At 46.0% G+C, this 13,464-nt stretch overlaps 1 protein-coding gene across 1 annotated transcript in view; it reads right to left on the reverse strand.

The window, feature by feature from the left end:
• Positions 1 to 2,677: 2,677 nt before the first annotated feature.
• Positions 2,678 to 13,464, reverse strand: part of LOC121545954 (N-terminal EF-hand calcium-binding protein 1) — a 59,248-nt gene continuing 48,461 nt past the window's right edge. Inside the window, exons 6-10 of the mRNA XM_041856899.2 lie at positions 8,295 to 8,431; positions 7,858 to 7,976; positions 6,151 to 6,208; positions 4,469 to 4,522; positions 2,678 to 2,714 (exon numbers count right to left, since the gene is read on the reverse strand). Coding sequence (XP_041712833.2) covers positions 6,168 to 6,208; positions 7,858 to 7,976; positions 8,295 to 8,431 — 297 coding nt within the window. The 3' untranslated portion in view covers positions 2,678 to 2,714; positions 4,469 to 4,522; positions 6,151 to 6,167. The remainder of the gene's footprint in view (positions 2,715 to 4,468; positions 4,523 to 6,150; positions 6,209 to 7,857; positions 7,977 to 8,294; positions 8,432 to 13,464) is intronic.

The following is a 13,464-nucleotide window of genomic DNA, read 5'->3' on the forward strand; positions in this document are numbered from 1 at the left end:
AAAAGAGATTCACAATAGGCTGCCATGTGGAATTCTTGGAACTGCCGATCTGCGGTCAAGAATGCAGAGTTCATCTCAACCTATGTTGCCTTTCAGTTCCTAGACATTTTGGCCCTGACGGAGACATGGATCACCCCAGAGAACACTGCTACTCCAGCTGCTCTCTCTTCATCTGACTACGCGTTCTCTCATAGTCCGAGAGCATTTGGTCCTCGCAGTGGTGGCACAGGGCTACTCATTTTCTATTTTCTCCCTCACTCACCTGTCTATCTCATTTGAATTCCATGCTGTCACTGTCACTTGTCTACTCAAGCTTAACATTGTTGTCATCTATCGCCCACCAGGTGGCCTTAGAATTTGTGAATGAGCTCGACACCTTGATAAGCTAATTTCTTGATGATGGCTCACCGCTCATCATACTGGGCGACTTCAACCGCCCATCGTCTGCTTTCAATTAATTTCTTTCCATCTCTTTCTTTCCCCTCCTTGCCTGTTTTGACCTCACCCTTTCCCAGTCCTCTCCCACTCACAAGGCAGGCAATACGCTTTACTAGAGGATGTTCGCCTACTAATCTCACTTTCCGCATCCTATGACTTGCACTGTCCCCTATGACTCAGGCCTCCCCTCTTCCTCTGTGGCTGAGTGACTCATTGCAAGATTAAAGAACAGTGCTGCTTGCAGTTGAGTGGAAATGGAGGAAAACTAAACTTCCGGAGGACCAATCATCCTTTCACTTCCTCCTCTCTATCTTCTTTTCCTCTGTATCTGCTGCTAAATCCACTTTATATCACTCTAAATGTTAAGCTTCTGCCTCTAACCCTTAATCCTCCACCCCCTCCCTCTCTGTGGACGACTTTGTCAACCCCTTTGAAAATAAGGTTGACAACATCTGCTCCTCATTCACTCAGCCCATTGAGTCCACTGGTCCTGACCTCTTTCTCCCCTCTCTCTCCAGACAAAATCCTGCAACTACTGAGGTCCAGCCGCCCGACAACCTGCCCGCTCGATCCCACCTCTCCTCCCTTCTCCAGACCAACTCTGGAGACTTTCTTCCATTCCTCATTTCCCTCATAAACTCATACCTGACCACTGGCTGAGTCCCTTCTGACTTCAAAATGGCCAGAGTCGCTCCCCTCCTCAAGAAGCCAGCACTCGACCCCTCTGATGTAAAAAACTACAGACCGGTATCCCTTTTGTATTTTCTTTCCAAAACACTTGAGTGTTTCTGACCAACTCTCTCATTATCTCTCTCAGAACAATCTTCTTGACCCTAACCAGCCAGGCTCAAGACGGGCCACTCAACCAAAACTGCTTTCCTCTGTGTCACAGAGGCTCTCCACACTGCCAAACCTGACTCTCTCTCTCTCCCCTGGATCTATCCGCTGCCTATGACACCGTGAACCATCAGATCCCCCTCTCCACTCTCTCAGGGCTGGGCGTCTCAGGCTCTGCACACTCTTGGATTGCATCCTACCTGGCAGGCTGCTCCTTCCAGGTGACGTAGAGAGGATCTATGTCTGCACCACGTACTCTCACTATTGGTGTCCCCTCTGGCTTGGTTCTAGGCCCTCTCTTCTAATATCCTCTCATGGTCTCTCCTATCATTGCAATGCGGATGACACTCAACTAATTTTTTCCTTCCCCCCTTCTGACTCCCAGGTGGAGACACGCATCTCAGCTTGGATGTCGGCCCACCACCTCAAGCTCAACTTCGACAAGACGGAGCTGCTCTTCCTCCCGACGAAGGCCTGCCTGCTCCAAGACCTCTCCATCACAGTTGACAACTCCACGGTGTCCCCCACCCAGAGTGCAAAGAACCTTGGTGTGACCCTGGACAACACCCTGTCGTTCTCTGCAAACATCAAAGAAGTGACTCCATCCTGCAGGTTCATGCTCTACAACATCCGTGGAGTACGACCCTACCTCACATAGGAAGCTGCGCAGGTCCTAATCCAGGCACTTGTCATCTCCCGTCTGGACTACTGCAACTCGCTGTTGGCTGGACTCCCATATCACCCCGCTCCTCTGCACACTCCACTGGCTTCCAGTCAAAGCTCGCATCCACTACAATACCATGGTTGTTGCCTACGGAGTAGCAAGAGTAACTGCCCCTCCCTACCTTCAGGCTATGCTCAAACCCTACACCCCAACCCGAGTACTCCGTCCTGCAAGCTCTGGTCTCTTGGACCTCCCATCCCTACAGGAGGGCAGCTCCCACTCAGCCCAGTCAAAGCTCTTCTCTGTCCTGGCACCCGAATGGTGGAACCAGCTTCCCCCTGAAGCTAGGACAGCAGAGTCCCTGCCCATCTTCTGAAAACATCTGAAACCCTACCTCTTCAAAGAGTATCTTAAATAATCCCTCAGCACCCCCTTGCCTTTTGTAAACTAACACTCGCACTTCACCCCCCCCACGAGCACTGACTTTGCTGATAGCTACTTTATTGAGGAAAAATGTACTTACACTGACTGAGATGTGGTTGTCCCACCTAGCTATCTTAAGATGAATGCACTAACTGTAAGTTGTGTCTGCTAAATGATTAAAATGTTAAATTGTAAATAAAAACAATTGGCAATTTATTCAATCTAGAAGAGAGACCCACTGCAAATTTTTGGTCTGGCAGACTGTGGCGTCTGTGTAGATCTTCAGAGCCTGCTGGAACTCCTCTGTGTCTTTGTCCTTCACAGACATCTGTCTCTGCACCAGCAGGATGTTCTGTTGAGGGGGAAACTACTGGTTTGGACATTCTAATGTTAAAACCCTCAATCTCGAGACGTGCTGCCTGTGTTGATAATGTGGTCAAAACAAGACAAAATAACTCCCTAAAGAAGTATACGTTTCCTTATGGACCTAAGACAAATGAATGATGCTATAGCAGAGAAACATTATTTTGAGAGATACATGGATCTCACTATGTCAAGTAATTGAAATCTAGGGTAACACCTTTTAAGATATACACTACCAGTCAAAAGTTTGGACACACCTACTCATTCAAGGGTTTTTCTTTATTTGTACTATTTTTTACATTGTAGAATAATAGTGAAGACTTCTAAACTATGAAATAACACATTTGGAATCATGTAGTAACCAAAAAAGGGTTAAACAAATGAAAATATATTTTATATTTGAGATTCTTCAAATAGCCACCCTTTGCCTTGATGACAGCTTTGCACACTATTGGCATTCTCTCAACCAGCTTCATGAAGTAGTCACCTGGAATGCATTTCAATTAACAGGTGTGCCTTCTTAAAAGTTAATTTGTGGAATTTCTTTCCTTCTTAATGCGTTTGAGCCAATCAGTTGTGTTGGGACAAGGTGGAGTTCAGTCAATCCGGAAAATCCGGAAAATGTCAAGAACTTTCAAAGTTTCTTCAAGTGCAGTCGCAAAAACCATCAAGCGCTATGATGAAACAGACTCTCATGAGGACCGCCACAGGAATGGAAGACCCAGAGTTACCTCTGATGCAGAGGATAAGTTCATTAGAGTTACCAGCCTCAGAAATTGCAGCCCAAATAAATGCTTCACAGAGTTCAAGTAACAGACACATCTCAACATCAACTGTTCAGAGGAGACTGTGTAAATCAGGCCTTCATGGTCGAATTGCTGCAAAGAAACCACTACTAAAGGACACCAATAAGAAGAAGAGACTTGCTTGGGCCAAGAAACCTTTGTCCTTTGGTCTGGAGTCCAAATTTGAGATTTTTGGTTCCAACCGCTGTGTCTTTGTGAGACGCGGTGTGGGTGAACGGATGATCTCCGCATGTGTAGTTCCCACTGTAAAGCATGGAGGAAGAGGTGTTATGGTGTGGGGGTGCTTTGCTGGTGACACTGTCTGTGACTTATTTACACTTAACCAACATGGCTACCACAGCATTCTGCAGCGATACGCCATCCCATCTGGTTTGGGCTTAGTGGGACTATCATTTGTTGTTCAACAGGACAATGACCCAACACACCTCCAGGCTGTGTAAGGGCTATTTTACCAAGAAGGAGAGTGATGGAGTGCTGCATCAGATGACCTGGCCTCCACAATCACCCGACCTCAACCCAATTGAGATGGTTTGGGATGAGTCGCACCGCAGAGTGAAGGAAAAGCAGCCAACAAGTGCTCAGCATATGTGGGAACTCCTTCAAGACTGTTGGAAAAGCATTCCAGGTGAAGCTGGTTGAGAGAATGCCAAGAGTGTGCAAAGCTGTCATCAAGGCAAAGGGTGGCTATTTGGAGAATCTCAAATACAAAATACATTTGTATTTGTTTAACACTTTTTTGGTTACTACATGATTCCATATGTGTTATTTCAAAGTTTTGATGTCTTCACTATTATTCTACAATTTAGAAGATAGTAAAAAAATTAAGAAAAACCCTTGAATGAGTAGGTGTGTCCAAACTTTTAACTGGTAGTGTACATAGAAAACTTTTCCAAATCTAAAAGGAAGAGGCCATAGTGGCTGTCCGAGTTGGACTTACCGAGTTATATGTGCCGGCTAACGTGTCTTCTTTGAGTGGTTCCAGATGTGGACTCTGCAAATGGAAGTATAAATATCAGTCATGAAAAGAACAAACTTTAAGAACATAACGAGCCTGATCAAATTTGGCTGAAATATGGTAGCCTAACTGTATGTCACAGAGCATTGCCTTTGATATGAAATGGATTGATATATGTATATATACATTCACCAGACCAGTTTTTTTGTTACACCACCCAGTTCACGAAAATGGATCGCTCCTATAGACAGTGAGTCATGTGGCTTGCTATATAAAGCAGGCAAACAGGCATCGAGGCGTTCAGTTACTGTTGGATTGAATGTTAGAATGGGCAAAACGAGTGACCTAAGCGACGTTGAGCGTGGTATGATCGTCGGTGTCAGGCGCACCGGATCCAGTATCTCAGAAACGGCCGCCCTCCTGGGCTTTTCACGCATGAAAGTGTCTAGAGTTTACCGAGAATGGTGCGACAAACAACAAACATCCAGTCAGCGGCAGTCCTGTGGGCGAAAACAGCTTGTTGATGAGAGAGGTCGAAGGAGAATGGCAAGAATCGTGCAAGCTGACAGGTGGGCCACAAACAGACAAATAACGGTGCAGGACAACAGTGGTGTGCAGAGCGGCATCTCAGAACACATAACTCGTCGATCCTTGTCACGGATGGGCTATTGCAGCAGACAACCACACCGGGTTCCACTCCTATCAGCTAAAAACAAGAAGAAGCAGCTCCAGTGGGCATGCGATCACCAACTGGACAATTGAGGAGTGGAAAAGCATTGCCTGGTCCGACGAATCCCGGTTACTGTTGCGTCATGCTGATGGCAGAGTCAGGATTTGGCGTAAGCAGCATGAGCTTATGGACCCATCCTGCCTGGTGTCAACAGTACATGCTGGTGGCGGTGGTGTACTGGTGTGGGGAATGTTTTCCTTGCACACGTTAGGTCCCTTGATACCAATTGAGCAATGAATGTAACGCCGTCCAATCTGCAGCAACTGCGTGAAGCTATCACGTCAGCATGGACCAACATCCCTGTGGAATATTTCTAACACCTTGTAGAATCCAAGCCCCAAAGAATTCAGGCTGTTCTGAAGGCAAAGGGGGGTCTGACCCAGTACTACATGGGTGTACCTAATAAACTGGCTGGTGAGTGTATATTTCCCTAAGCAGGTTGAATCTAGCCATGAGAGCATGAGCTTGGGTAATATAAGACGAGAATTTGACAGTTAGCACTTTAGGTGTTTGTCGTCGTCTATTAAATATTAGTGCATCCCAGCGGGAGGGGCAATGTTGTGACTTAAGCTTAGTGTCAACTAAGCATAAATGAATCAGTGGGCACTTATCAAAGACATACGTGTTTGAATAGAGACTCACAACACATCATTAAGACCAAATGGAATGATCTATGTACTAACCTTGTACCTCATACTCCAGCTAACAATCACTGAAACTTGTTCCTCAACAACCACTGAACCTCAACCACCACTGAACCTCATTCTTCAGCTAACAACTACTGCATATCGTACCTCATACTACAGCTAACAAATAGTAAACCTTGTTCCCCATACTCCAGATAACAAATAGTAAACCTTGTTCCCCATACTCCAGATAACAAATAGTGAACCTCGTTCCTCAGACTCTAGCTAACAACCACTGAACCTCGTACCTCATACTCCAGCTTGTCTATGAGCTCCAGTGGTGGTTGTCTGGCTCCACACTGACACCTTAACCAAGGAAACATAATGTCAGATCATCACAGGACTTTGTGACATTTGAAGTAAAAACATTTAAAAAATCAAACAATTACAGTTTAAGAATTTACATTTCAAAACATTCAACTGCACTAAATTGATTTCCAATTGCCATAGGCTTATATGTGATATGTGTCATTGCCAAAAACACATATTGCAGTTGAATGTTTTGAGACCATACACAGGTGTGTGTCAGTGTGTACCAGTGAGGGAGGACCATTTTTTTTTCATGAGCATGGTCTTATTTCTATTACAGCATATTGGATGACTGTCATTCATATTCCATTCACCCAGTTCAATGTAACATCGATAGCTTTAGGCTACTACATTATACTCAAATTGTTCCCTATACCCATCATGAGGTTGCTACAACCTAGCCTATGAATGAAATGTACAGCGTAGGTGCACACAGGTCGAGCATCTAGCTGATATAGGGTGTAATCAATAGGTCAACAGTTGCAAACTAGAGTTTCTATTGGACAAATTCAGGTATGTTTATCCCCGCTTCATTCCGTTTGCTTCCGTTTAAGAAATGTTTCTCAACAGAATCGGCAGAAGGAATACACGTAAACACAGTTCACTTTCATAGCAGCCACATTGTATTCCTTCTCGCATCTATGCGCTCTCCTCCTCTCACCTTTTCCCTTCGCTTGTGGACTTCAATGCACAACACATCAGGCTGTGACCAGGTAAAAAAAACGTTCCAAGCCAAACCATATCATAACCGCTACACACAGCCTACATAGTTGTCACCATATTAGCTAAAGTAACATCATAGTCAACATAGCTAATAGAACTAACTTGTTAGTAAACCTGCTACAATCATGCAGTAACGTTACAGTGTAGTTTACACCGGCGGGCGCCGGTGGCAATAAATGAGTTAAACCAAAAGCTTACCTTGACTTGAAAGAGTTCCAGTGTTGTGTTGGATAGTCATAGCTGGCTAGCTAACATAGCATCCCCCTGTTTGAGCCAGGTGTTTGAGTAGGCTGAACTAGCTAGCTGCTTTTGCTAGCTAAGTAAGTGAAAGTGAAAATGGCTAAATATCTCTCTAGCTCTCTCTCTTGTCTCGCCTTCATTTTTGAAAAAATGTATTTGTTCAAAACTGTTCAACTATTGTCTTTCTCTCTCTTTGAGTCAACTACTTACCACATGTTATGCACTGCAGTGCTAGCTAGCTGTAGCTTATGCTCTCAGTACCAGATTCATTCTCTGATCCTTTGATTAGGTGGACAACATGTCAGTTCATGCTGCAAGAGCTCTGTTAGGTTGGAGGAGGTCCTCCGGAAGTTGCATAATTACTGTGTAAGTCTATGGAAAGGAGTGAGAACCATGAGCCTCCTAGGTTTTGTATTGAAGTCAATGTATCCAGAGGAGGATGGAAGGTAGCTGTCCTCCAGCTACACCCTGGTGCTACCCTATAGAGTGCTGTTGAGGGTACTGTAGACCTTCATTGCAAAACAGTGTGTTTTAATCAATTATTTGGTGACGTGAATATATTTAGCATAGTTTTATCTAAAAAGGATACATTTTTTAATGTTTTACTATTTTTATTTTTATGAAATTCACTGAGGAGGATGGTCCTCCCCTTCCTCCTCTGAGGAGCCTCCACTGCTGTGTACCTGTAGTGAGCATGCCAGAGTAAGGGTCTGTGGGAGAGAGACACAGGTCCTTTTGGATTCGACGGCTGGGGCGTATGGCGATTCTCTGGAGGGAAAGATCCTCTGGCTTCTTTATCTTCCTGCAGTGGACACAATTATCATCATTATCGTCATCATCATCATCATCATCATCATCATCATCAACAGCAACAGTGTTGTTGTTGCTGTTGTCAAATACAGTGATTTTCATCATCATTGTCATCAACCGTACCAGCTGCATCCTTATAATTGTCACTACCATCAAATGCATCATCATCCTACATATCCTGATATAGGCATAATCCTGTACGGTAACTGATCACTCACTGGTAATGGTAATAGTACACCAAGATGTTCAACTACTTGATGTAGCAGTGCACAGCGGAAGATAATAGATAGTAACTGCGGTGCTACTCTACCTGCCAGTGCAGCTCTGCTCGTCCACAGCCTCCATAGTGCAGTCTAGTGATAACTGCAGGGACTGCAACTGGGTGTTGGTCTCTCGCAGAAGGAAACGTGTCACAAACTGGCCTAAGACAGACGAACCCTGGTACTCCTGTACGGGTAAGGGGGGGTGGTTGGGGGTGGGTATGGGGTTTGGGGAAGAGTGGTAAGGAAAACTTGAATGAAACTACTCCTATTCAATGGTAATTTCAATGAATAATATACTGAGTGTACAGAACATTAAGAACACCTTCCTAATATTGAGTTGCATCCCCCGTTTGCCCTCAGAACAGCCTAAATATGTTGGGGCATGGACTACGAGGTGTCGGAAGCATTCCATAGGGATGCTGGCTCATGTTGGCTCTTCCCACAGTTGTCAAGTTGGCTGGATGTCCTTTGGGTGGTGGACCACACGGAAAACCGTTGAGCGTGAAAAACCCAGCAGCGTTGCAGTTCTTGAAACAAACCAATGAGCCTGGCACCTACTACCATACCCCGTTCAAAGGCACTTAAATATTTTGTCTTGCCCATTCTTTTGTCACCCTCTGAATGGCACACATACATAATACATGTCTCAGTTGTCTCAAGGCTTAAAAATCCTTCTTTAACCTGTCTAACAAGTGACATCAATAAGGGATCATAGCTTTCACCTGGATTCACCTGGTCAGTCTGTCATGGAAAGAGCAGGTGTTCATAATGTTTTGTACACTCCGTTTATATATACAGTTGATAAATACATTTAAACTCAGTTTTTCACAATTCCTGACATTTAATCCTAGTAAAAATTCCCTGTCTTAGGTCAGTTAGGATCATCACTTTATTTTAAGAATGTGAAATGTCAGAATAATGGTAGAGAGAATGACTTATTTCAGCTTTTATTTCTTTCATCACTTTCCCAGTGGGTCAGAAGTTTACATACACTCAATTAGTATTTGGTAGCATTGCCTTTAAATTGTTTAACTTGGGTCAAACGTTTCGGGTAGCCTTCCACAAGCTTCCCACAATAAGTTGGGTGAATTTTGGCCCATTCCTACTGACAGAGCTGGTGTAACTGAGTCAAGTTTGTAGGCCTCCTTGCTGGCACACACTTTTTCAGTTCTGCCCACAAATTGTCAATAGGATTGAGGTCAGGGCTTTGTGATGGCCACTCCAATACCTTGACTTTGTTGTCCTTAAGCCATTTTGGCACAACTTTGGAAGTATGCTTGGAGTCATTGTCCATTTGGAAGACCCATTTGCGACCAAGCTTTAACTTCCTGACTGATGTCTTGAGATGTTGCTTCAATATATCCACATAATTTTCCTTCCTCATAATGCCATCTATTTTGTGAAGTGCACCAGTCCCTCCTGCAGCAAAGCACCCCCACAGCATGATGCTGCCACCCCCGTGCTTCACGGTTGGAATGGTGTTCTTCAGCATGCAAATCCCCCTTTTTCCTCCAATCATAACAATGGTCATTATGGGCAAACAGTTCTATTTTGTTTCATCAGACCAGAGGACATTTCTCCAAAAAGTACAATCTTTGTCCCCATGTGCAGTTGCAAACCGTAGTATGGCTTTTTTATGGCGGTTTTGGAGCAGTGGCTTCTTCCTTGCTGAGCGGCCTTTCAGGTTATGTCAATATAGGACTCGTTTTACTGTGGATATACAGTGAGGGAAAAAAGTATTTGATCCCCTGCTGATTTTGTACGTTTGCCCACTGACAAAGAAATGATCAGTCTATAATTTGAATGGTAGGTTTATTTGAACAGTGAGAGACGGAATAACAACAAAGAAATCCAGAAAAACGCATTTCAAAAATGTTATAAATTGATTTGCATTTTAATGAGGGAAATAAGTATTTGACCCCCTCTCAATCAGAAAGATTTCTGGCTCCCAGGTGTCTTTTATACAGGTAACGAGCTGAAATTAGGAGCACACTCTTAAAGGGAGTGCTCCTAATCTCAGTTTGTTACCTGTATAAAAGACACCTGTCCACAGAAGCAATCAATCAGATTCCAAACTCTCCACCATGGCCAAGACCAAAGAGCTCTCCAAGGATGTCAGGGACAAGATTGTAGACCTACACAAGGCTGGAATGGGCTACAAGACCATCGCCAAGCAGCTTGGTGAGAAGGTGACAACAGTTGGTGCAATTATTCGCAAATGGAAGAAACACAAAAGACCTGTCAATCTCCTTCGGCCTGGGGCTCCATGCAAGATCTCATCTTGTGGAGTTGCAATGATCATGAGAACGGTGAGGAATCAGCCCAGAACTACATGGGAGGATCTTGTCAATGATCTCAAGGCAGCTGGGACCATAGTCACCAAGAAAACAATTGGTAACACACTACGCTGTGAAGGACTGAAATCCTGCAGCGCCCGCAAGGTCCCCCTGCTCAAGAAAGCACATATACATGCCCGTCTGAAGTTTGCCAATGAACATCTGAATGATTCAGAGGAGAACTGGGTGAAAGTGTTGTGGTCAGATGAGACCAAAAGGGAGCTCTTTGGCATCAACTCAACTCGCCGTGTTTGGAGGAGGAGGAATGCTGCCTATGACCCCAAGAACACCATCCCCACCGTCAAACATGGAGGTGGAAACATTATGCTTTGGGGTTGTTTTTCTGCTAAAGGGATAGGACAACTTCACCGCATCAAAGGGACGATGGACGGGGCCATGTACCGTCAAATCTTGGGTGAGAACCTCCTTCCCTCAGCCAGGGCATTGAAAATGGGTCGTGGATGGGTATTCCAGCATGACAATGACCCAAAACACACGGCCAAGGCAACAAAGGAGTGGCTCGAGAAGAAGCACATTAAGGTCCTGGAGTGGCCTAGCCAGTCTCCAGACCTTAATCCCATGGAAAATCTGTGGAGGGAGCTGAAGGTTTGAGTTGCCAAACGTCAGGCTCGAAACCTTAATGACTTGGAGAAGATCTGCAAAGAGGAGAAGGACAAAATCCCTCCTGAGATGTGTGCAAACCTGGTGGCCAACTACAAGAAACGTCTGACCTCTGTGATTGCCAACAAGGGTTTTGCCACCAAGTACTAAGTCATGTTTTGCAGAGGGGTCAAATACTTATTTCCCTCATGAAAATGCAAATCAATTTATAACATTTTTGACATGCGTTTTTCTGGATGTTTTTGTTGTTATTCTGTCTCTCCCTGTTCAAATAAACCTACCATTAAAATTATAGACTGATCATGTCTTTGTCAGTGGGCAAACGTACAAAATCAGCAGGGGATCAAATACTTTTTTCCCTCACTGTAGATACTTTTGTACCTGTTTTCTCCAGCATCTTCACAAGGTCCTTTGCTGTTGTTCTGGGATTGTCACGACTTCCGCCGAAGTTGGTGCCTCTCCTTGTTCGGGCGGCGTTTGGCGGTCGTCGTCACCGGCTTTCTAGCTGCCACCGATCGACGTTTCTTTTTCCATTTGTTTTGACTTGATTGTACACACCTGGTTCCCATTACATTATATTATTTCCCTATTTAACCCTCTGGTTCCCACATGGTTTTGTGCGTGTTTGTTCTTTGTTTTGTGTCTGGGACTTATGTGAGCTGGTGTGTTTTCCCTGTGTGGAAATGTGTGTATTTTTCAAGTAAAGTACGTTGTTTACTCAGTTCTGTGTCCTGCGCCTGACTCAGTCCTACCGCTGCACATTGACACTTGACAGAAACACGCACCACATATGGAGTCAGCAGGTGCATCCAGTCCTCTGGTACCAGTGGAGGAGCGCATCCTGCAGCATGCAACGATGCTCCAGAATCTTGACACAGCCATGGATCGCGTGTTGCAGACCATGGAGCGATGGGAGAGAGGGGATTTTCCCACAACCCCATCAACTTCAGATCAACCCACACCGATGTCCACCCATCCGTCACCTGGACCCAGTGGGATTCTTCTCTCGCTCCCGAGGGCATTTGATGGGACGGCTGCCGGGTGCCAGGGGTTCCTGCTCCAGGTGGAGCTCTACCTGGCGACCATCCACCCGGTCCCCTCGGGATACGAGAGCGTGTCCGCCCTCATCTCCTGTCTGTTGGGGAGAGCGCTTGAGTGGGCCAACGCCGAATGGGGAGGAATAGATGCAGCGTTGGTTCGCTATGAGGATTTCACCCGCCGCTTCCGGGCGGTCTTCGATCATCCACCTGAGGGGAGAGTGGCGGGGGAACGCTTGTTCCACCTCAGACAGGGGAAGAGGAGCGCACAGGACTTCGCAATGGACTTCAGGACCTTGGCTGCCAGAGCGGGATGGAATGAGAGGGCCCTGATCGACCATTACCGGTGTAGTCTACGTGAGGACGTTCGTCGGGAGCTGGCATGCAGGGACACCACCCTTACCCTCGACCAGCTGGTGGATTTATCTATACGGCTGGATAACCTGTTGGCCATCCGCGGACGTCCGGGTCAGGGTCCGTCCATTCCATCCCCCAGCACCTCCGACCCTACCCCTATGGAGCTCGGAAGTGCTGCTCTAAGGGTGACCGGAGGGGGGGCCGTTTCCTGCACCAACTGTGGCCGCAGAGGGCACACTGCTGGTCGGTGCTGGGGAGGTTCCCCAGGGAGTCGAGGCAGCAGGTAGGGCACTGTTGGATCATCCCAGGTGAGTAGGCACCCAACTCACCCAGAGCTCCCTGTTGCGTACATGTGTGTATGCATAGAATTTCCTGAGTTTTCCCCACATTCCCAGCATAAGGCGCTAGTAGATTCAGGCGCAGCTGGGAACTTTATTGACCGTTCATTTGCACGTAGATTAGGGATCCCTATTGTTCCTGTTGATGTGCCCTTCCCTGTACATGCCTTAGATAGTCGTCCTTTAGGTTCGGCCCTGATTAGGGAGGTCACAGCTCCACTATGTATGAAAACGCAGGAGGGTCATGAGGAGAGAATTAGTCTCTTCCTGATCCTGTGGTGTTGGGGCTTCCCTGGTTGGCCTCTCATGACCCCACTATTTTGTGGCAACAGAGGGCTCTCAAGGGATGGTCACGTCAGTGCTCAGGGAGGTGTGTAGGCGTTTCCATAGGTGCAACTACGGTGGAGAGTCCAAACCAGGTCTCCACTATGCACATTCCCCCCGAATATGCCGATTTGGCTCTCGCCTTCTGTAAAAAGGCGGCGACTCAACTACCACCCCATCGACAGGGGGATTGTGCGATAAATC

Source organism: Coregonus clupeaformis, chromosome 30 (assembly GCF_020615455.1).
Source record: "Coregonus clupeaformis isolate EN_2021a chromosome 30, ASM2061545v1, whole genome shotgun sequence".
NCBI lineage: Eukaryota > Metazoa > Chordata > Actinopteri > Salmoniformes > Salmonidae > Coregonus > Coregonus clupeaformis.